Consider the following 25,394-nt stretch of genomic DNA (forward strand, 5'->3'; position numbering starts at 1 on the left):
CAAAGGAATCATCTCGATCGGATAAAGGAAGCTTCTTGATGTAAGTAATGCGACGTTTACCTATACATGGTCACATAATCTAGTTAGATTTGTATGAAATGAACACAAACGGCAATGGTATTATCTCGACCATTCTCAGCATTGGATGAGACCTTCACGGTTAAGTCAAACGCCGATGGCTCGACAATAGTAAGAATTTTAATGGGACCCAGTTATACAATTAACGCACATTTAGTTTAACTTGGTATATAATATGTATGGAAAGGGATGAATATTTGGATATAAATTAAAATACCTTAATTTATTTGGATATTTAAATATTTTTTAAATATAAAAAATAATTTTGTTTGGATAGGTTTTGATTTTTAAGAATAAAACAAAAAAAAATAATTGGTAAAAGTATTAAAATTGTTTAAGGTTGGGGCTTGTCCACCATTTGAGAAGTTAGATTAGTGATAGAAATATAATTTTGGTGGCATCGCATACAAACTTGGTTAAGTTTAATAAAACAATTAAGAAATGGATTATAAAATTGTGTTTGACAAAAATAATTAAGAATATTAGACTAAAAAAAAATTCATTATTTGGATAAGGAATTAGAGGCCTCCATTATTATGAGAATTTTAGTTTTTTTGTTGTTATTAAGAGAGTTTTTAGTGTTGAGTATGCTTAAATGTGCTTTAAGTTATTTTAATTTTTAATCTAGATTCTTTATTGTAAATTGCAGTGCATTTAACACTAGAAGGATATTTTTATTGGCATCATTTTGATCAAGCAAAATATGGTTGAGTAGAAGTTTCAAGTGCCAGTAAATATCAATAGTGTACATATTTTGGCTGAAGTTCCCTCGGGTCTATCTTGTATTAGGAACGTAGTAAGCAATCTCTCCAAGAACTTTTGAATTTGTCAAGTAGTCTTTTTCCCCAACAATTTGACATTCCATCTAAGCAATTTCATCTTGAATGATTTGCGGGGTATTTTCTCAATAGCTATAGGCCAATCTATCTACTCTCTACTAAGTGCAAGAGCCTCCTTGTTCCTTGAAATATGCCCACTCCCTATTTCAATCTCACTTGCGTGGCATGAAAAATCAAAGCTAACATACAAAATCAGAGTCAAAATCAAATAGAATGCCACCAGAGAGAAAAAAGGAGTTAATAGAAAAAATTAGGCTGGAAATGGAGAGTTGGAGTAAGTGACCAAGAATAAGTTGACACGGGAAAAGTAGTAGGTGGAAAGGGCCACGACGGGAAAGAAAACCTTCAGAAAATTGAAGGTTCGGAGGCCAAGCAAGGGACCAAAGAGGAGAGCAAGTTAGAGTGAGACAACTCAAAAGCTCTAAGTCCTAAAAGACACACCAGAGAAATGGTCAGATAGTAAAGGAAAAACCTAGTGTAGTGGAATTTGAAGAGGAAGCTAGAAACACCACTTTCAAAATAGGGAACTAGACCAAGAAATTTAGAGCAATGAAAAACAATAGTGTGCCACCCTGCTATCCTTGGTACTTCCAAAAATCCCTTCTCTCATGTTGAAATCTCTCACCTCATAAAATGAATGATTGGTTCGGCTCAGACTGACGATAAAATATGGGAGCGATGGTTAGGACTAGACCCTCCAAGAATTGTTAGAATCCATGACCTCACATCATTGAAGGGATAAACCTTGAGTAAATTATGAACATTAAATCAATACCAAAACCATTAGAAACCACAATTTTCTAATCGTTAAGTTGTACGATCATCTGTGTGGAAGCATCCAAATTTTAATTCCCTTGGGATGGGGCATATGGCCACATTCATTATCTCATATACTTGGTGGGCCACTGACCATGTTCCCTCCCACATGTCACGATGCTAATACCACATTAGAGATTTATTTTTATGGACTTGATCTTCTAATAAGTTTGAAGTTAAGCAGAATTTATGCTAATTGTTTTATGTGATGTTAAACATAAAAAAAATTACACATTTCCCCTATACTAAGTAACACAATATCAAAATATTTCAATCATAAAATTTTTTATATTTTTAATAGTTTTTTTTTCTTTTTATTTAAGGAAACCATGGTTCGCGGTCACAGAGTGGTTGCTACGTCCATGAGAAATAATCCACATAGATCATCCAAATGGGGCAATAATCCACACAGGTCAACCAAAGGTGACCTAATATATCGGGCCTAACCCCAAGGGTATCGAGGAGATTTGACCTTGTGACCTCCCAATAGGCAAGGTACTTAGCAATGAAGGTTCAACCAATTGAGCTATCCCTTGGGGCTTTATTTTTAATATTTTTATATCTAGAGAGAAGATATTAAAATATTTTAAGTAAAGTAGACAATAAAATATTTTATGGTAAATATTGAATTTCTTTATTACTATTTCCTAAAATCCATCTTCCCACACATTTATATATTTTATTTAAGGTAAAATTGAAATATTTTATTTATAATCAAAATTATATGCCACTTTTTAATTTCATATTTACTACAAAAATAATTATACATTTCCTACATTATAAACAATCAAGCACCGAAAGAAATCAAATTCATTAATAATGTGTAATTTTTTTATCATTTAATTTTATGACATGTATTATTTCTTTCATTCAAAAAAATTACTCTTATGATCTCTGCTTATATTAATCTATATTAAAATATATTTATAATGTTTTTTTTAATTATTATTTTATACATAGTTATTTATTTTTTATTTAAATTTATATTATATTATTTAACTAACATATATTTCAAAAAGACATAATTAAAAAAAAACATAATTTTGTGTAATTTTGTGTTTGTTATGATTCCTAATAACTTAATTTAATGTAATTTTGTGCTTTTTCTAATTGATAATAGGTTGTAAATCACCTCTCAGTGTAATACAAAAAAATTTCTCCAATATTTTTTATTATATGTATTTTCTTTGTCTTTTTAATACCATATGTTAGACACCTCTTTTTATTTTGCCCCACACATATAAAGGAGAAAACAATTTATATTCCTCAAGAGAGAATATACCAATGTTTGATCGGTAAACTTTACATACATAGAAAAAAATAGAGGTTCAATTAACATGCTAGTGGTTTCCATACCAAAATAGTAATTATTGCATGTAAATATTACTTTGTTGTATATAACACAAAGACTCCATATAATATTCCATTTGTATTATTTTTTCATATATATATAGTGGTAACAAGAAAAATTAATTGTTTTACAAATTACTAATTTCTATAGGTGTTAAGATATTCCGACACATAGGAAATAGTTAAGTATAACTTGGTCTAGTGTAGAGTTAGGTAAAGTGTGTTTCTTTACTAGGTACTTTTGTAACATACAATCTGATGGTCACGATATGTTCTAGACATGAAGTGATTTGATGGTTCATTCTCTCCTCGGTATTACCGACACTAGATCTATGGCTTAACACCCGATTGCTCCATGATCTCTATTTAAAGAGCATGGAGGGTCATTTATAAGGTGACCGTTCATCGGAGAAGCTTATGCAAATTTTCTTTCTTTTACATTAATAAATTGTCTGAAGTGGCCGCATTGGCTGAGGACGTAGATTTTTTCCCTCTTTGAGGGTTTTAACCACGTCAAGAATACTGGTGTACTGATATGTGATCTGCTTGTGAGCGGTGTCCTTTGGTGTTCTATCTTAGGAACTTACCCTATATATTCCTACATGGTATCAGAGCTATTTGACGGTCGCATCCGATTGGTGATCCAAATCTGAAGCCAGTACAACTACATCCGACTGTCATTTCATAGATCTATTGTTTTTTAATGCTTCTAGGCCAAGAGGACTGCTTTATTGTGTTAGGATCATTTGTTCTATGAGGAACCCTTTTCACTTCATGCGAAAAGGTTTCCGGTAGCCCTAGGTACATCATTTTTTAGATATGGACGTATACAGTCTTTATTTGCAGTTTTAGTTATTCATCTGTCTATTTATTTCAGTTCATTTATCTCTCTGTTTTTTACCACTGGATCTATATATTTCATTTCGGCGTAATCTCTTTTCCCTGCAACTTTGTGCGATCTAGGCAAATCAGAGGCAAAATGGAAGGATTTTTCTCATGTGTATGCCCTTTTTCACCGTGCCTTAGTGTGATCTCGAAAAATCCGAAACATTGAGTAAAATATTTAGTTTTCGGCGAAAGATAACTTCAAGCAATAAGGTTTGGTTTTTTTTGCATGTCCGTGTTGGGTTGTGCAGTTTTTTGTTTTGTAAAAAAAAAGAGATTTTCAAGTAAGCATGCACTTCAAAGCTTCAGTGACTAAAAAAAAAACTTCATTCTTTCCAAAAACTACTAACATTTTAAATGAGGTCACTTGGTTCAAAGTTACTTTATGAGAATAGAGGTCCTTGTTCAAGTCTTTCATTTTTTTGAGTTACATTTTCAAAAAGCACATGTAACTTATGTTTTAAAGTTACTTTATGTAAAAGTGTTCTCACCCATTATAAAAAGTGAGTCACTTATAATTCTAAAGTCTCTTTATCTTTATATTTTATTTAAGTTACAATTTAGTGGGTAGCTCATAAAATACCTTTGTAAAAGTGACTTTCACTTATTTATAAAAGTGGTTCACATGATTTTTTTTTTTTAAAGTGAGCTAATTAGGTTAAGTTTGGAAAGGGGGGATATTTTTTTTAAAATATAACATTATCATTCACTTCCGCACATTCATGTACTTCGTCAACATCCTCAACAAATTTTCTTCAAAAAAACATAACTTCTTCACCACATAAGCTATTTCGAGAGACATTTTTTTCTAATCGGCATAATTTTTCGAGATCTTTCCATTGGAACACTTAGTTTCAGCTTCTACAACTTTAGTTTTTGTTAAATGGAAATTCCATGTCAAGTTATTCTTGACAACACCAACTACTTCCAATGGTTATCCTACATTGTGGATTTACTTAGAAGTAAAGGTATTTATAGAATGACCTTAGGCCAAAAATCTAAACCTAAAGATGAAGATAAGGTAGCCAAATGGGAAAATATGCAATATCAAGCATGTGGGTTGATAGGGATATCTATTTCTTCAGATCTTAGATTTGATATCGTAGAACTTGATACCCATGATGAAACAATGAAACAACTCAATAAAGTTTTTGGAATTAAAAATGAAATTAGAGCCCATCAACTTGAAAATGAGTTTCTTACATTGGATCCCATTAACGTTTCTTCCATTGAAGATTTGTTGTCCAAGATCAAGACCCTCAGACTTCTCTTGGAAGGTGTTAAGGTTAAGAAAGGAGATGGTATGCTTATCTATTCCATTATTACAAAGTTAGGACCATCCTACACTATGTTTGTTTCCACCTTCCATTCTACTAGAGAAGCCTTTATTTCTCAAGGAAAATCCTACTAATCCCCCTCTTTTGATGCCTTTTGTGATTCTTTAATAAGAGAACAAGAAAAACTCTTACATATTGGTCTTCTTAATCTTGGAACTCTTCTAAGAAATCCTTAGCCACCCAACAGGAACTAATTTCAAAGAATCCTAAGAAGCAAAATCCTAAAAAGAATGGTCCTAAACCAACCAAGGGTCCTAAGCACTTTCAGTCTCAAAATGAAAAATCAATTAAACAAAATGATAAGGAAAATAAAAACAAAGGGAAGAAGATTGATAGACATTCCAACTTTTGTAATTGAGATGGATAGATAGAATCCAAATGCTTTAAGAAGATGGATGCCTTGGAAGTAGCAATGAAGAAGCATAACATTCATTTTGAGCAATCTTCAACTTCAACTTCATCTTTAGGAATAACACTTTTTGGATGTGGTTGTCAAGCATCTCGGTCTGGTTATGCACTAAATATATCTTCTTCTTCTCATTCTCTTGAGTGGCTCATTCATTCTACAGCTTCTTATCAAATGGAAAAAAAAGCCATGTTTTATTCTTTAAATGATTGTAACACCAAAAATATATATGTTGGTGATGACATATCTCTTAGTGTTGTAGGGACTGGAACTATTCATCTAGACAATGGTCAATTTAATGATGTATTATGTGTTCGTACCTTATCCTGCAACCTTCTATCTGTATATTAGATAACTCATTCAGGTGAAGGTAAAACCATTTAATTTTCACCTCATGATGTTGTAATTAAGGACCTAAGAGATCCTAGACATATTTTACTTACTGGAATTGTTGATTATTCTACAAGGTTGTATAAGTTTAACAACTTTGGGTCATCAACTCTTCCCTCAGTATTTGTTGCTCACAATGATGAAGTGAGAAAACTTTGGCATGAGTGATTTGGTCACTTAAACTATCACTCCCTTCAAAATCTATGTAAAGAAAATATGATGACTGTTCCTCCTATGGTATCTTGTAGAGATGGTGTTTTTTCTATATGTGTACTCGGAAAACATCATCGGGATAGTTTTGAAAAACATGCCTCTTGGCATGCCTCAACCCCTTTATAGCTTATGCATAGTGATTTATGTGGTCCACTTCCAGTTGTTTCATTCTCTCGCTACAAGTATTTCTTAAATTTCATTGATGATTTCTCCAAATGCATTTGGGTATACTCAAAACTCAAGAGTGAAGTATTTAACACGTTCTTGTCCTTTAAGGCCTTTGTTGAGAAACAATGTGGACATCAAATTCTTAAGCTAAGATCGGATAATGGCGGAGAATATATTAACAACAAATTCATCAACTTTTACACTGAGCATGGAATTCAAATGAAACATATTGTTCCATATACTCCACAACAAAATGGCGTAGCTGAAAGGAAGAATTGCACCTTAAAGGAAATGGCCAATTGTATGTTTCAATCTAAAGGACTTAGTCTTAATTTTTGGGCAGAAGCAATTAAATGTGAAAATGACATAGTAAATCACACTTCTATTAAGGTTTTAAAGAATATCACTCCAGCAGAAGCATGGAGCTCAATTAAACGAGATCTAAGTCACTTTCGTGTTTTTGAAAGTGAAGCATGGGACCATATTCTAGATGAGAAACATAGAGCCTTAGAACCTAAGAGTGAAAATTGTATTTTGTTGGATAATCTGAAGATGTCGAAGGATATAGACTTCTTTCACCTAAATCCAAAAATGTTATCATTAGAAGAGATGTAAGTTTGCTTAAAATATATTGGCCTACGAGCCTAGTTCGATGGATGTGCCACCTCTCTTTATCCCTTCTACGTCTGAAAATATTTCTTCTTTAGATGATGACAACGAGGATGAAAATCCTCCCCCACCTTCTTAGGATCTTCCTTCAGCTCTTTAGCTTCCAAAATGGGTCCGTTCTAGTCGGGATGTATTAGGTTCTCTTGTAGGTGATCCTATAGATCAATGACGTACATGTTCTGATTTTGATAGAGCCTCTTCTTTAATGGCTCAAGATTCTGTGAATTATGATCTTAACACCTTTGAAGAAGCTTCAGGCCATCCAGATTGGGATGCAACTATGAATGAATAATATCGTTCATTATTGGAAAATGACACATGGGATATTGTTCCTCTTCCAAAGTGAAGAAAAATTGTTAGATTTAAATGGGTTTACAAAACCAAGTTTTGACCAGATGGAAAAGTTGATAAACATAAATATCGTCTTGTTGTTAAGGGATTTTCACGAGTTGAAGGCATTGACTATACTAAAACCTTCTCCCCTGTTTCCAAAATGAACTCTATCTCCCTTGTTCTTTCCCTTGCTATCTCTTTCAAATGGGAAGTCCATCAGATGGATGTTAAATCTGCCTTCTTGCATGGGGACTTGCATGAAGAAATATATATGGAACAACCTCTTGGATTTATACAAACATGCTCCACCCTTGTATGTCAGCTCAAGAAATCCCTTTATGGTCTCAAGCAAGCCCCTTAGGCTTGGTATGCTAAAATGTATAGCTTTCTTTTAGATACTGACTTTTCTAGGTGTCATTCTGACAATAGTGTCTACACCAAGAAAGTGGGTAAGTCCCTTATCATTCTTGTTATTTATGTTGATGAGCTTATCCTTACTAGCAGTGGTGCCAACCTTATAAACCATGTGAAGTCCAGCCTTACAAATCAGTTTGAAATGACAAACTTAGGGCACTTGCAATATTTTCTTGGCCTTCAAGTCTTGCAATCCAAGGAAGGTATTTCCCTTTCCTAGTCCAAGTATGCCTGTGATATTCTATGCCACTTTCACATGGAAGAATGTAGGCCAGCCCATTCTCCCTTTTAGTCTAGAACCAAACTTTCAGTCACTTGTACTTCGCCTAAAGTTAATGCTACCTTATACCATTAGCTTGTAGGAAAACTTTTGTATTTCACCCATACATGTTCTGACCTTTCCTTTGTTGTTGGCCTTATTGCTCGGTTTATGAAAAACCCAAATGAAATTCATTGGAAAGCAGCTAAAAGAATGTTCGAGGTACAATTCAGTTTGGGATTCATTATAGTGCAAAAGCATCTCCTCTATTGGCTAGTTTCACTGATTCTGATTGGGCTGGTGACCCTGATGATCAGAAGTCTAATGCAGGTTATGTGTTCACTCTTGGTTCTGGACCTATTAAAAGGGATTGAAAGAAACAAAGTGCCATTTCTCTTTCTTCAGCAGAAGCAGAGTATCGTGGCGTTGTAGAAGCTAGTAAGGAAGCCATGTAGATTCATCAGATCCCATCAGAGTTTGGCTTTCAACAGAAGCATTCAACTACAATTTGGTGTGATAATCAAAGTGCCATTCAACGATGCAAAGATCCAGTGTGACATCAACGCAACAAACACATTGAACTACACATGCATTTCATGAGAAAGCTCATTCATGACCATGTTCTTGAAGTGCAATATCGTTCAACCTATGATCAAGTTGCAGACATCTTTACAAAGGTTCTCACAGAGGTGAATTTTACTAATATTTGATTTATGGTTGGATTTCAGGAAGTTGTCACTAAGGGGGGATAGGCTCTAATGCCTCATTCTTTCTCCTAGTGTGTCATATTTGTTCATCCTTCAATCCTATCCCAATTTGTTCTTAACGGGGGACGTTAGGATATTCCAACACATAGGAAATAGTTAAGTATAACTTGGTTTAGTGTAGAATTAGGTAAAGTGTGTTTCTTTACTATGTACTTTTGTAATTTACAATCCGATGGTCACGATATGTTCTAGACTTGCAGTGATCCGACAATTCATTATCTCCTCGATATTACCGACACTTGATCTGTGGCTTATCACCCGATTGGTCCATGATCTCTATTTAAAGAGCATGGATGGTCATTTTTAAGGTGATCGTTCATAAGAGAAACTTATGTAAATATTCTTTCTTTTACATTAATAAATTGCCTGAAGTGGCTACGTTGGCTCAGGCCATGGACTATTTCCCTCTTTGAGGGTTTTAACCACGTCAAGAATACTGGTGTACTGATCTGTGATCTATTTGAGTGGTGTCCTTTGGTGTTCTATCTGAGGAACTTACCCTATATATTCCTACAATAGCGGGGAAAACAAACGGTAAAAAACTGTCTTTTTTACTTTATAAGTGGAAGACCATGTGTTCAAGCTCCACTCCATCTCGAGGATGAGAGAAGACTAAAATTCCAATCATGAGGTCGAGTGCATCCTTGGAGAGGCCATCCACAGTAGTGTTTAATTCCCTAATGAAAAGGAGATCCACCCAAATGAAGTAAGAGCCTCCTTGATGTCCCATAGGGTAGACAAAAGTAAATGTTCTCCGCTTAAACTTTGTTTTATATATATATATATAATAAACATATACATATTATGTACGTTAAATATGATTTGTAATAAGTTTTTTTATATAGATAGATATATATATTTTATATAATATGAATATTTAATTGTCTTATTTATATTTTAAATTGAAATATTTTTTTATTAGATTTTTTTTAATAAGATATATTAGATTTTTATTTTTCTTTGGGGCAGATATATAATGAGAGAAAGAGAAATAAGAACCTAATACACTAAACTTTTATTTCTCTTTCTCTCAACACATATATATTTTATATATTGATAAATAGATAAATGTTTAATTTAATTTGAAGATTATATTATTTTATTTATATTTGAAAGTGCAATATTTTTTATTATAAATAAAGAACCTGATTATATTTCACTATGACCGAAAACAAGGTGAAGAGGTGATTGGCCTCTAGGAATCCAACGGTGTCCTCGAATTTACAACCAGGGGAATCATCTCTGTTGGTAAAAGAGACGTGGCCTCTAAATACAAGGAAGACGGAGATCAAATGAAGGAGCTATCGGCCGAGATGTTGCGCGCCCAGAGTAGCAAAGGCCAGAAAGCAACTTGGAGACGAGGTGGAAAGCGAAGAGCGCATGCCTAATCTCTCTCTTACATCGGCCATCTTATTTTTGACATTCTCGTGCATAGCATGGCACATGCCATATCTGTCGCAACGGCCACCTTCGCTACCGACAAATCTGCACCTATCTCCATTGTTGTAGAAACAGGAGGTTTCGATGTACAGTTATTTAAACGGGCAGACGTTCACCTCCAAATCTCTCTGTTATCAAGTAACTTCCATATTTTTGAAAAACACGGAACACCCATTAACTTATAACGTATAGTGTGAAGTTGGACGGAACAATAATATATCATAGTATATTCTTTTCGACGGAACAATAATAATATACCATAGTATATTTTTTTTTACAATGAAAGATGATACTGTTCCATCTATTGTAACACTGATTTTATTGACTTAAGAGGTTTATTTTAGAATAAGTTTATGTTTGATCCTATTTTTTTAAAATAAAAATAAAAAATAAAAATTATATTTAAATAAAAAAATAATATTTTTTATAATTAAAAAAATAAATATTTTGTAATGTAATTAGAAATAAAAATATATAAATAAGATATTTAAATTTTATATTTTTCGAAAATAATTCAGCTAAAAATTCAAATAAACTATTAAAAAATATGTATTAACTAATTTATATTGATATTTATTTTTTATTAATATAAATATCAATTTGTAAAATTCTTTTTATAAAAAATGTCTCCTTCAACAAATAACAGAATTGACATTTATAATTTTTTTATAATACTCTTTACACCTCACAAAAATAAACACATTTATTCTTTATACCCTCGCAGAAAATAAAAAAACCACATTTCTCCCCCTATAGATACGGAAACCAACACTTAACCAATAGTTAAGTACGATAAAATAGGCAGCCACATAAGACTATTTCCTGTTGATCTTGGTGTAACTGAAAAAACTCACCAAATAACATAGATATCATTTTTTAATTTTTTATGATGGTCTTTAACCCCTTCATAGGCACACTATAGTTAGTTAGTTTATTTTATTTTATTTTGTCAAAATTATTACATTGATCTAAGTTTTCCTTCCCCTCCTACCATTAGTTTGGAATTGAAGGGGTTGCAAATTCAATCATGAAGATGTATTTAATAATTATATATATTTTAAATTTTTAGTATTTAATTTAAAATTTACAAGAAAATTAACAGCATCAATGATCTTCTTAACTAAATTTAGATAAATTTTGGTATGTACTAATCTTAATAAATCTACATGTTTATATTTTTACTCATTTAAATTTATGTAAAAAATTGCATAAATTATGGGTAGTAACTTTTGGTAAACATGTTTATTTACTTGAATAAAGAATGTTCAAAATTATTTATTCCCCATAATTAAATTTAAAACTTAAACTATATAATTTCATATATGTATAAGGAATACCCATAAAAAAACATCAACTATAAAAATTTATAAAGAATTTCTATAAAAATCCTCACTAAGAGTTTTCTTTGTTGATTAATTCTTATTGAAGTTTACCAACCACTAATTTATATAGCTATAATAGTTATTTTTTTTGTAAGATAAAAGTTGCATTGATGATTTATAAAATTACATCATGTTTAAGAAACTCTCTATCTCTCACTTACCATAAACCAAACTAGAGACAAAAGAGTATAGATGGCAATGTTTCCTTATCAAAGAAAAAAACCATAACCAGACCAAAGAATAAGAAACAAAACTTATTCCCCATAAAAAAAATAAACTCCATAACTCTACACAACCAAGGAGATTTTCTTAATACTAGTGTGAGATTTGCTTAATACTAGCGTAAGCAAAAAATAGTTCATAAATGGGGAAATAATCCCCATGAGAACTAACTTAGCTTTCCATAATTTAAACATCATAAACAATAACAAAATCATGTGCATTGGGATGATAGGGAGGTATCCAAGTTGATAGGTTGTTCCTCAACTTTGCATGGTGGTGAAGTGAGTGAAGTTGGAAGCAAACCCATCTCAAGCCTAGACGGTTGTCCTCCTATATCCAATTGTAATTTTTTTAGTAATTTTTTTAACTCATCCAACCAGTGCATCAAATTTTCATGAGTTTGGAACCTTCCCACCAAAACCTTCCCAAGAAGTAGTTTGGCACCTGCCCACCAAAACCTTCTTATGTTAGACTTAGAGATCCACAATGTATAGGTAATAGTATTTATGCCCACGTAAAATTTTCTGTTTAGAACCCATAGAGAAACCCCTACCATAACCTTTGAATAAACAATCTCTTACATTTCCTAACGAATTCTCTTCCACCTCATGAATTTTCACGTGTTTCTCTAGTAGCTATGTTCCTGGTATCTTTGCACCAAGGATTCTGCTCAAAAACCTGCACTAGAACCACCCATAATGCCTCAGACTCTTAGTCCCAAGTGGAAATCGGATCGTTGTCGAGTCATGGCTATTGGAGGTAGCAAAACACATCTAAAACTAAGCAGATTCTAGGCTAGGGAATGGAGAAGACGTTTGTTGAAGAAGACAGAGAAATATTGTTGGTAGGAGGGTAGTCAAGTAGGGGTCACTTGGGCGAACCCTTCAATGTTGCAAAAGGCCAATTGAGGTGAAACAAATACAATAGAGGGAGACCATTCAACAACACCTGAGACATAGACCCCTGATCGAAGGTCATGACACGCACAAGGAAAAATATAAAGATGCCATGGAGGAGTAGTAGAAAATCCAACAGGGTTCCAAGGAGGAAAATCATAGTAATAAAGGCTTTAGATTCCTCGAATGTGACGATGAGTAAAATCTTAGAAGTGCATTATGCCACATTTTTTAATTCAATAATCAAAATAATGGTCAATGCAAAATTCGTCAACGCACATGGTGGCATGTGGAGGGAGGGAATGCTAATCCTTTGATTTCATTAATTCGACGTAAATATTTTCACGTCGAACAATTATATTAATTGTTACTAGCACAATTATATTAGTAAATGTGGTTGATATACATCGAAGGTGTATATCAATCACATACACAACCACATTAAAGGTTAATGTTAATTTTAAAATTTAATAATAATATTAAAATTAATAAAATTTAATATTGATAAAAATGAATAAAAATGGATAAAAGTTAATATTAATAATAAAATTTGATGTTTACTCTTAAATGTTAATATGAAAGTTAATATTCATATTAAGAAACTGAAAATATTAATAAACCCCAGAGATTTTTAATATTATAAATTTAAGGGAGTAATATAAACTAAAATTATTATTAATATTGATAAACATATTAAACACATTAATAATTAAAGGTTAATATTAAAGTTAAATTTTAATAGTAAGATTAAACTTATATTTTAATATTTATATTAATATTAATATTATTACTAATAAAATTAAAATTAAAGTTTAATATTAATAACCAATTACCAATCTAATAACATTCCTAGCACAATCGCATTAATAAATGTGGTTGACATAGGTCTATAGGGGCATATCAATCACATGCACAATCACATTAGTAAATGTGGTTGAAAAACAGAGCGTTAATGATATAAATCTAATATAAACGACAATAATAATATTCATATTGATAAATATATATTAATAAAAATAAAAATAATATTACAAAAATAACTATTATAATAAAAATTATTGTTATTATAATTCATAATAATTATTAATATATATCAATTATTGTTAATAAATTATTATTATAATCCGTTGAAAATAAATATTGTTATTACTAAGTAATAAAACCAAAGGGACTAATATTTAAACAGAGGGATATAAACTCAAAGGAATAATATTAAATCCAAAGGATATAAACCTAAGGGAACAATATTAAACCAAAGGGATATAAACCTATGGGAATAATATTAAACCCAAGGGATTAATATTATAAACAAAAGAAATATAAACCCTAAAATAAACATTAAACCCTAAGTTTAATATCACAAAGATTACGATTAATATTATAAACCCAAGTGATCAATATTGTAAACTCTAGTCTTAATCATAAACCCTAAGAATATAAACCCAAAGAATTTATATTATAGGCACAATGGATTATAAACCCAAGCGATTTATATTAAACCTTGAGTTAATATTATAAACCCTACCAATAATATTATACTTTAGGAATATGAACCCTTAAATTAATAAACCCAAGAGATTGATATTATAAACCCAAGAAACTAATAAATGCAAGGGATTAATATTAAAAGCCCAAGGGAACCCACGGGATTAATACTAATACTAAACCCAAAGGACTAACATTGTGAATGGAAGGTATATAAACCCAAAGATAAATATTATAAACCCTTAAACAAACATGGTTGATCATTTTTTACCATGGTTGATTTTCATATTAAAACAATCTTTGTCACAATGTGATGGTTGACCATGATTAATTTTCATATTGAGAGAACCTTTGTCGCAATGCGATATTGAACCATGATTTCCATGGTTCACCATGGTTGATTTCCATATGGAGACAATCTTTGTCACAATGCGACATTAGACCATGGTTGATCATGGATAACTGTGATTGTCACAATGTTTTGTTGAACCTTGGTTGATCATGATTATAAAACCAAGAAATTAGCATTATAAACAATAACAATAATATTATATCCTAGAAATATGAACTGTTATCCATAACCCTATGAAATATTATATCAGACATAACTTTTGAATGTAACTTCTCATGAGTTGTTATCCATAAATTTTGAATGTAACTTCTCATGAGTTGTTATCCAAAGATTTATAGGATCTCTACTTTCCTTTTGCAATTTTCTAAGCCCCCTTTGTTGGAGGTACTACACACCTAGGACCTTCATTACTGGCACATGTGGACACTTAGTTAGAGTATTCACTGACATGCAAGGCTTAAACATTGGATTCTTCACCAGATTGGAACCTTTGACTATCCATGCATGTATGGGACTACATGTAAGATCCTTTCTGCATGATTTAATCCTTGATTTTCTCCTCCTTTCACTCCGCAGATGGCTAGTTCTCTCCGGAACTTGCTATAGGTGTCGAGTCCTCTCATTGATCACCACTGTGGCATATTACCTTGGGATCTTCACTAAGTGATGGGTAATAGTTGACTCTCATGTAGTATATCATGAGCATTGTAACCTATTTTCTGTTAATCAATCATTCTTTTTGTTCTTTCAATTTTTTTTAGTGCTTCTGCTCTGTAAAGCTGCGTGTTCAACCTTTACTAGCTAGATTCATCTATGCAGGTTTTCTAACACATTTACATGGTATTAGAGCCCATAGGTTGTTAGATAAAAGGCACACCAATACTTTATTTTGCAGGTATTATAGCTTGGAGATCGGAGATCGAAAGAAAATGGAGTTTCCGAAAGCATCAATCGTAACACCATATAACTATCACGAATGGAAGTACCAAATGGCTCGATACCTTCGTCAGGATGGGTTGTACAAAATTACTATGGCTGCAGAAGTGGAACCCAATTCAGCCATAGAGAAATCCAAATACCTCAATCGCATGGATGAGGCCCACGAATCCATATGCATGTGCATCTCCCCAAAGTTGTAGTTTCATCTATCTGCCTGCAGTACTCCCAATGAGATTTGGAAAAAGGTTGAATAAGTCTACGAGAAATAGGATGAGATGAAAGGACATCTGATCGAAGTGGATCTGCTCTCATTGGATCCATGGAACTATGACAGAATTCAAGACTTCTTCACCAAATATAATGATCTATTGCTGCAACTCAAGGGTTGTGGAATTGAAAAATCCAAGGAGGAGAGTCGCCAATTTCTCTCTATTATGTCAAATCTCAAACTAGAATAATTCGTCTTTGTGTCTACATTTCATTCAGTAAGGCTCACAATAGGTAAATCCTACACTATGCCTTCTCTCAAAGAGTACATGGAGTCCCTCACTTTTGAGCAAGGTAAACTCATTGGCATGGGGAAAATCAAATTTCCAAAAGTGCACGCGCTTGCTGTGCATGATGGCAGCCACAATAAAAATCACAGATTTGATTCAAATCAGAAAAATCAGCAGAAAAAAGACAAGGGAAAAGCGCATTCCCATCCAAAGAAGGAAGGGTACACCAAGCCCTTCAATGACTCCTCTGGCTCCAGAAATGAGAAAGGGAAGAAAGGAAACAAATGCACCTACTGTCACTAAGGATTCCATCCAAAATCCTCTTGCATGAAGAAACAAATTGACTAAATGGAAAAATTCCTTTAGAAGCACAACCTTGGGGACCACATCCCTCAGGGCGCCAAGAAGAAAATTGAGGATCCGCCACATGGTAAAGGTAACAATTTTCATGCTTTAGTTGCAATTAACTCTTCCCCTAATGCATCGATTATAGATTCTGGTGCATCACATCATATGGCTGTTGCAAAGGAAGTCTATTCCTCTTTGGGTGCATGCAAAGGACCTTCCATCCTCATGGGAGATGACTCACCTATTGAGGTCACCAGAAAAGGTAGAGTGGAACTTTTACACGAAAGCTTTGAAGATGTGCTTCATGTTCCAAAACATTCGGTAAACTTGCTTTCAATTTATCAGATCACTCAATCCAACACCGGAAAGAGAGTGGAATTCACTCATGCAGTGAACATATATGACCTACATAACAGCTCCAAAATTGCAACATGTGAGGTAAACAATGGAGCTAGATTGTATACATTTTTTGAATTTATTGAGTCTCAATCCTCCTTATTGCTTACACATGTTGAGGATAGTAGCAGGCTTTAGCATGAGAGGTTTGGTCACTTAAATCACGGATATATGCTGCAGCTAAGCAAGCATGAGATGGTGAAAGGCTTGCCAAATATCAGTTTCTCCAAAGGAGTTTGTGAAGGGTGTGTCCTTGGAAATCATCCTAAAGAAAAGTTTGACACCGGCAGAACTCACAGAGCATCCTCTCCTCTAGATCTAATCCATAGTGATCTCATGGGGCCTTTTCCTCATCCTTCCATCAACAAATCAAGGTATGTGCTTACATATATTGATGATTTATCATGGTATACTTGGGTGTATCTTCTCAGGGCCAAATCTGAAGTTTTTGTGCACTTTGAAGATTTCAAAGCACTAGTTGAGACACAGTCAGAGAGAAAGATCAAAGCCCTCCGTACAGACAATGGGAAGGAATACGTTAACACAACACTTCAGAACCTTTGCTTTGAGTCTGGCATACAGTTGTAGCACACAATTCCATGCACTCCGCAGTAGAACAAGGTTGTTGAGAGAAAGAATCAATCTCTCAAAGAGATGGTTTCCTGCATGCTGCATGCTAAGTCACTACCTCTAAGCTATGGACTGAAGCACTTAATTGTGATAACTACATCCAGAATAGATCTCCTCATAGATCTGTTAAGGATCAGACCCCCTTTGAGGTTTGGAGTGGCACTAAACCAGAGGTCACCCACTTCTGTGTTTTCAGCTCCCGAGCATGGGCTAGGATCCCCTCTAAAAAGAGGAAAGATCTTGATCTACAGAGCATTGAGTGCATATTTGTTGGATACCCTAATGGTGTGAAGGGATACCAACTCTTGATTTCCTCTATGGACATGGTCATCATTGAGTGAAGTGTCCAATTTGAGGAAAGTCTCTCACATGCACCTCAATTGCCGCATGCAGACCTACCTTTTATCTACCTCATGACCGATCTAATAACTCAGTGCACACAGATGTAGATATAGAGCATGCGGATGCCGAGGTAGAGCATGCAGATACAGAGACAAAGTGTTCAGATACAAATCTAGTGCATGCATATGATGATCCACATCCAAGCTCAGATCAGGCTTCTAGCAGTGAATCAACTTCCCTGTCATAAATCAGATAACAATGAGCTTAAGTGAGATATATGTGCAAGACCACCCAGCTGCTAGAAATGGTCTTGTGGGGGATAATTCTGATCCGCGAAGGACTAGCTCAGAGTTTATTGAGCCTCCTCTTGCCCTCACTGCCACTGAACCAATGCCATCCCGGCATTGTCATTTGGTTCAATCTTCTGATCCACAGTCTTATGCTGAGGCTGTTGGGCATCCTTCTTGGGACTCCGCCATGGAGGAGGAGCACAACTCCCTCCTCGAGAACCAGACCTAGGATCTGGTCCCTCTTCCTTCAGGAAGGAAACTTGTCTGATGCAAATGGGTCTACAGGACCAAGATTGCTGCAGATGGGAAAATCGCCCAACAAAAGCCAGGCTAGTAGCCAAAGGCTTCCAGCAAGTGCATGGCATTGATTATGATTAGACGTTTGCTCCAGTAGAAAATATGGATTCCATATGCCTTTCACTTGCCATTGTGGTTGCCCAAGGGTGGGAAATACATCAGATGGATGTGAAGAATTTCTTTATTCACGGAGATCTATCTAAGGAGATCTACATGGAGCAACCACATTGTTTCATTCAGGATTCATCTTTGGTCTGCAGACTGAAGAAGTCTCTCTACGGCCTTAAGCAAGCCCCGAGAGCTTGGTATGCAAAGATGGATTCTTTTCTCTTATTGCAAAACTTCGAAAGATGTAAGTCTGATCTGAATGTTTACATGCTTAGGACACATGACTCTCTTCTTATCTTAGTTTTGTATGTGGATGATCTCCTCATCACTGGTAGCTTGGCTTCATCCATTGTTGTAGTCAAGGGGACCTTGCATGATAGGTTCTTGATGATGGACATGGGTCCATTACACATCTTTCTTGGTCTTGAGATCAGCTAGGATGCCACAGGAATCAAACTCTCTTAGGCTAAGTATGCACAGGATCTCCTCGAGAGATTTCACATGATTGACTGCAAGCCAGCACCGACTTCTTTTCTGTCTGGGGTCCGCCTTGAGGATAGAGGTGACACTCCATTAGTTGACAGTACTCTCTACCAACAGCTAGTGGGGAGCTTACTGTACCTCACCCACTCCAGACCACATCTCTCATATGCTATAGGGGCAATTTCCAGATACATGCAGGAGCCACATGACCTACACTGGAAAGCTTCCAAGTGCATCCTCCTATATGTGTAGGGCACCATCACCTTCGGGATTCACTATGCAGCAGGCATTGCATTGAATCTCCTTGGCTTCAAAGATTCTAATTGGGCAGGCGACAACATTGATCGCAAGTCCACCTCCGGATATTCACTCAGTACAGGGTTTGGCCCTATCTGTTGGTCGAGCAAGAAGCAGGCTGCTATTGCTCTCTCTTCAATTGAGGCCGCGTACAGAGGAGTAGTCAACATCACCATTCAGGCTTTGTGGCTACAACACTTCCTCACTGAGTTGGGTGTCCAGTTCCACCAACCCATTGTCATCTGGTGTGACAACCAGAGAACTCTCAAATTTTGCACGGATCCAGTATAGCGACAGTGGACGAAGCACATAGAGATCCATATGCACTACATCAGAGACTTAGTACATGTTTGGGTCATTGATTTGAAGTTCTGTCCTTCAGCAAAACAGACTGCAGACATCTTCACCAAGACATTCACTGAGCAGAAGTTTCACTCTCTTTACGATCATCTTGGAGTGAAGGACACAGTTTCTTAGCAACTATCTTTTCTTCCTCTTTTCTTTTGATTACATTGTATTTTGAGGGGAGCGAGGAGTGGGGTCCCACGAGGTTTTCCCTCTTTCCTCAATTTTAGTACAAGTTGCACTGTAATTTGGGTGATCTTTGGCCTTAGTTGCTAGGACCTTCATTACTGGCACATGCAGACACTTAGTTAGACTATTCACTGACATGCAAGGCTTCAACATTGGAATTTTCACTAGATTGGCGCCTTTGACTGTCCATGCATGCATGGGACCACATGCAAGATCCTTTCTGCGTGATTTGCTCCTCCTTTCAGTCCACAACTGGCTAGTTCTCTCTCGAACTTGTTGTAGGTGTCAAGTCCTCTCATTGATCACTACTATGGCGCATTACCTTGGGATCTTCACCCAGTGATGCGTATTAGTTGACTCTCATGTAGTATATCATGAGCATTGTAACCTCTTTTCTGTTAATCAATAATTTTTTTTGTTCTTTCGATTTTTTTTAGTGTTTTTGCTCTGCAACACTGTTGTGTGTTCAACCTTTACTAGCTAGATTCATCTGTGCAGGTTATCTAACACATTTTACACCCTTCCCATTATAAACTGTTCAAACATTCATTTGTATGTAACTTCTCATGTGTTGTTATCCAAAGATTTATATAGGTAATCTTTTAATCGGCTCTTCTCGTATCCGCTCTGTTAATTATCCATATCAACTTCCATTACAGTAGGAGCAATTCTTCACTAAAGTCGAGAAATTCAATATCTATTATGGATTCCAAAACAAAAAGGGTTCAGAAAATACTGTAAAGACTCGAATCGTTCACCAGCTAATGGTTTCCTAGAAAGTTCTATAATATTTTCAATCAAACCAAAGAGTTATAAGGGATATTGTATAATGATTTACAGAAATATAGTTTATTCCAAAATAAGCTGAGAAGGCAATGAATATGTAATGTAAAGTAATTACTTGTTAAGTCCAATAAGCTCAAAAAAGGAAGCAAGATCGGCATCCTTGAGGCATAACGGCCCAGTGTGCTTCCCTAATGAACACATTGAGTAATCTATACAGTTGTCCTGTTGTTGAACATATCTTCTTCTTACCCAGATTCCTGCGAAGTCTGCTCACTATTGCTTCAAACTGCATAGCTCCTCTTGCAGCTCCCTAGTTGTCTGCACATTGCAAATCAATATTCTCAATAGAAATTGAACCTTCTTTTAGGGTTCGAAATTCAATTCATGACCCTATCGAATAAGCATCTCGCCCAGTCAAGCCATGTGATGAAGAAACCAATGTAAGAAAGCTACATCAGGTTATTCAGGCACCAACGACATTTCCAGAGCTCTCGGCTTCATAAGAATTTGCTCCAAGACCCACCGAATTGAATGCCTCTGTAGCACGCACATGGTTTAGTCATATGATCCATCGCCATGTTACCAGGGCAGACACGATCTGCCACGTTACTACAATATGGGAAGACAGTTAAATCGTTTCAATTTCATAAGAGAAGAGTGTTAGCCGTAGATGAACAAATCAGACCCAATTTCAATTACTAGAACTGCGACGTTACTACAAAATGGGAAGGCAGGTAAATCGTCTTAATTTGATAATTGGAGAGCGTTAGCCGTCGATGAACTGATCAGACGCAATTTCAATTAAAAAATTAATATGCAAGACTAAGACTTTTCCCATCGCTTCACGCTCCCTCGAGGCAGAGCCGGCGATTTGTCACTCAGACGAAGCATACTCTGGTCATATTCGCCCAAGATTTAATCTTGCCCGTGGAATTATATTTTATAAAAAAAGGTTAACGATCGCTCAGGTATCTTCTATAAAAAATGTCAACGATCGCTCAGGTATCTTCTATAAAAAAATGTCAACGATCGCTCAGGTATCTTCTATAAAAAATGTCAACGATCGCTCAGGTATCTTCTATAAAAAATGTCAACGATCGCTCATTTACCTGGGGTTCAAATATAAACGCTTCGGCGAATTAATAGGTTACATTAATCAAAATGGTTTAACGGTGAAAATTCCTTTGTTAAAAAGTTTATTTATTGATATGAGTTACCACGTCAAAATCCTATTTCATTAATGAAGGGAATATTGACGGTTCCCACAATATTCGAAGTACAAGGTTCCTCAACCGAAGTAGAAACAATGTTAAAAATTCACACATAAGTATTTAATTACTATCTTGTTCTTCCTCCCTTTGTCCCTTAAGAAAGCATATTTATTAGCAATTGAGAGTCTCCTTCCACTAGGAGCTTTGAGAAGCCTTGAGATAAAGCGATTTGGGGACCTTCCTCTAAGGTTTGAAGCTTGGTAGCATTGTTACTATTGTAACCCATATTTTCGAATAAGAGGAAGATGATTGTGCCAACACCTTCGAAGATTGCACCCCATTGGTTACCTTTCAATGCTCCATCAAGGTTGAACTTGATAAACTCTTGAGGTGGAGGAAGTGTAGATTCATAAAATTTTATAATTATTATATCTTGAATTTCTAATAATTATAATTAATTAATTTTAAATTTTATGAATTTGTTTTTCTTTTAATTTATTAAAATTAAAAAAATTAAAAAAATATTACAACAAAACAACTCATCAATATATATTAATATATTACGAGCTTTCATCCATTTTAATCATGAATTAAGTATAAAGAAAAATCAAATTCCTTTAATGGTGTTAATTTATTTATTATTTAATTCCATATGATGTATTAAAAATGTACACATTAACAAATTTAATTCCTCTTATTATCCAACAAATCTAAATATAACCTTATGGAATATTTTTAGGAGTATAAGGAATAGACGCTTTCAAATTTATTTCAAATCTACTTATGTTCTTTTTGCTTTTCAATTTCATTAAAGAGGAATGTTACAAAATTAAATTTATATATAAAATATTTTGACTCTCAAATGATTTATGACTTTCTCAAAATGAGGTATTGATAAGCTATGATATTGAATGTGATTAAAAATATTATTGTATGTTTATATATATATAAGGTATCCATAAACTATGGTATTGAATGTGATTAAGAATATATATGGGAAACCCAATATAGCCTAGAGATTCAAACTTTACATTTTTTTAGCACTCATAATACTTTGATTATCCTGCCTATGATTACTTAATTTATAAAATATATATTTATTAAGATTTGAACAAATTATTATGTTTGAGAAATATTTAGAGTTTGCTAGTCTTTCTCAGATGTAACAAGATGGGTTAACGGCCCAAGACCCAAAAACATTTGGTAGGAGTGAGAGCTTGCTCTAGCCGATTATCAGCAGTCATGAGTCAGCGTACATTTGGGGATAACAATTAGAAAAGATTGTACTGAATGGTGTTTTGACAACTAAATTATGATATTTTTTCCCACCAATTAAAAAAACACCAACACTAATTTCTTACGTATCATAATATCTATTTTAATACAAGATATGACGGTGAAAATAAAATATGTAAAGAATATTAGTTTAGGCTACCTATTTGGTGATGGCAGTGTGACGTTGGACTTTGGTCTGGACGCCATATTCTTTGATCAGGTAACCTTAATATGGATCACAAAAGCCTCAATTCAACATAATTTTTTTTTAATAATTAATCTTAATTTATTAATAAAATTAAATAATTATATATAATTTAATTAAAACTGTAAAGACTTGACATACTTACGCATCTGATTGAGCCTTAGAACAGACAATGTGATTTTCATTTAAATGGGAAATGGCATTATCGTTGCACTTTTGTGGGTTAAGTGTCACGAATGACAACTTTTATGCCCTTAATCCGATCCCGTTGAAAAGATCTGTTGCTGAATGATGATGGATGGCTCCTAGATGCGTGGCCGATGTAACAGGAATCTGATATCCATTTTCTGGCTTCTTATGGCTTTAAGCCGAAATGAATCACAACCTCTAGGTATCAATTAAAAAATATACGTAGACGGAATATTTTTCTGTCTTAATGCCCTTATTCTTTTGGTCTCTTTTGATTTGGCATGGCGATTCGATTTCCTTGTCCCCCATTATATGCTGATATGCGGACCACGTAAACTTTTTTAACAGTCCGCAGTCAGTAAAGAGAAAGCTGATGGGACCAGTCAGTTAAACGACGATATAAGCAGCTAAAGTTCAAACATCTCGGTCTCAGCTAATAGACAATCCCGCTCGGCTAGATAATTCCATCAAGCCATGTCTACTAAGTTCTGGCAGTTTCAAATTCCTTACTGACTCATCTCAGCTGGGCTCTTCGGTGGTAACATCAGATAAATAAGTTCATAAGTTCATACGTGGTAGCTAGAAATCATAACATAAGGTCTGGGGTAAATAGGTTGTATGACGAAGTCTAAATATCATACGGGTAATGGATCGATTCATCCATTCCTTATAAGAATGAGGGTTTTTTGTTCATAGCAGTACTCACAAAGCACTTCCTTTAGCCCGATCCCGAATCTTCTGGGATCTTCTTGCTTGAAAGATTGGATCTTCTTTAACTTAAACCTTCCTTCTCAACAATCCAATATCATAAAGAGGTTGCACGGTATAATCACGTATATAAGCAGCTCTCTCAGTGAAGCACAATCGGCCTAGCAGTTTTTTCTGCCTTGTTCCAGGACCCCAGCTCCGAGGCCAAATATGTCATCCCGTCCATATACTTCCATCCATCTATCCATCCATCCCTTGCAAGCGATCCCAGCTCAGTGAGCCAAGGTGAGATCTTCCAGACAAGGATATAGGGGAAAGTATGGAGGTTCTTACAGCCCTTTTCATTTTTGTGTGTATCTTCGGACAACAGTTTTGGGGCGTTACCATCCCTTCGGCATCTTCCTCATACGTTCATTATGGTACCAAATACGGTGAAAACGATAACCAGATTTTATTCATAAATCATCATTGGCCTGATGTGGGAAAGACGTTTGCCAGTCATCTCTCCCGCACCCTAATTTCCCATGGACGGTCTATCGGCACTGTCGAAACAGCCTCCGTGCACATAGCAATCTTTTCTAAAGATTATGCCAAGTCAAGTTGCTGTTTAAATGAGCTCCAGATCATGTTGAAGTCGGGGGCACCAATTATTCCGATTTTCTACGACGTAAGGCCTTCGGAACTTCGCTGCCGTGTAATTCATAGTCCTGTCCTCCAGACGTTCCGGTGGACTACTGTTAAAAGTGGAATACAGTACTGTGAAGACCTACGCATGCCGGAAGAGGAGAAAATATTTGAGCCGCAAGCTTGTCAAAAGAGAGGCCAATCCGACTCCAGTAAAATTACAGAATGGAGTACGGCTCTTTTTCATGCCTCACAAATATCCGGTTTCGAGCGGTCAGCCTATGGTGGGTAAGTCCGCTGGATATCCTGAGAAATAGTGTGAGTTAAAAGATTTTTTTTTTTTTCAAAAGAGTATGAAATAGTTGGTTATATATATCATAAGGGTTTTATATATTAGTTTAGTATTTTTGTTTAAGTATGATTTAAAATTGGATTAGATTATTATTAATATTAGTTTCATAACTAGGTTGAGCCTAGGTGGGGTTATTTTTTTATTGGATGGAAGAATGATGCAGAGACTAATGAGATGTTATT

General features: G+C 34.7%; 1 protein-coding gene across 1 annotated transcript; it reads left to right on the plus strand.

Annotated features, from left to right (window-relative positions):
- Positions 1-24,555: 24,555 nt before the first annotated feature.
- Positions 24,556-25,152, plus strand: LOC149213385 (putative disease resistance protein At4g19520). Its single transcript, XM_089389011.1, has one exon. It carries the CDS (start codon positions 24,556-24,558, stop codon positions 25,150-25,152), a length of 597 nt encoding a protein of 198 aa, XP_089245137.1.
- Positions 25,153-25,394: the final 242 nt, after the last annotated feature.

The sequence above is a fragment of the Pinus tabuliformis genome, chromosome 1_1, assembly GCF_031772625.1.
Source record: "Pinus tabuliformis cultivar Carrire ecotype Pingquan chromosome 1_1, CPIR1, whole genome shotgun sequence".
Taxonomy (NCBI): Eukaryota; Viridiplantae; Streptophyta; class Pinopsida; order Pinales; family Pinaceae; genus Pinus; species Pinus tabuliformis.

What these genes read in the sequence shown, in the direction of transcription:
- LOC149213385 (XM_089389011.1), top strand. Translation starts at nt 24,556, where the DNA reads ATGGAGGTTCTTACAGCCCTTTTCATTTTTGTGTGTATCTTCGGACAA.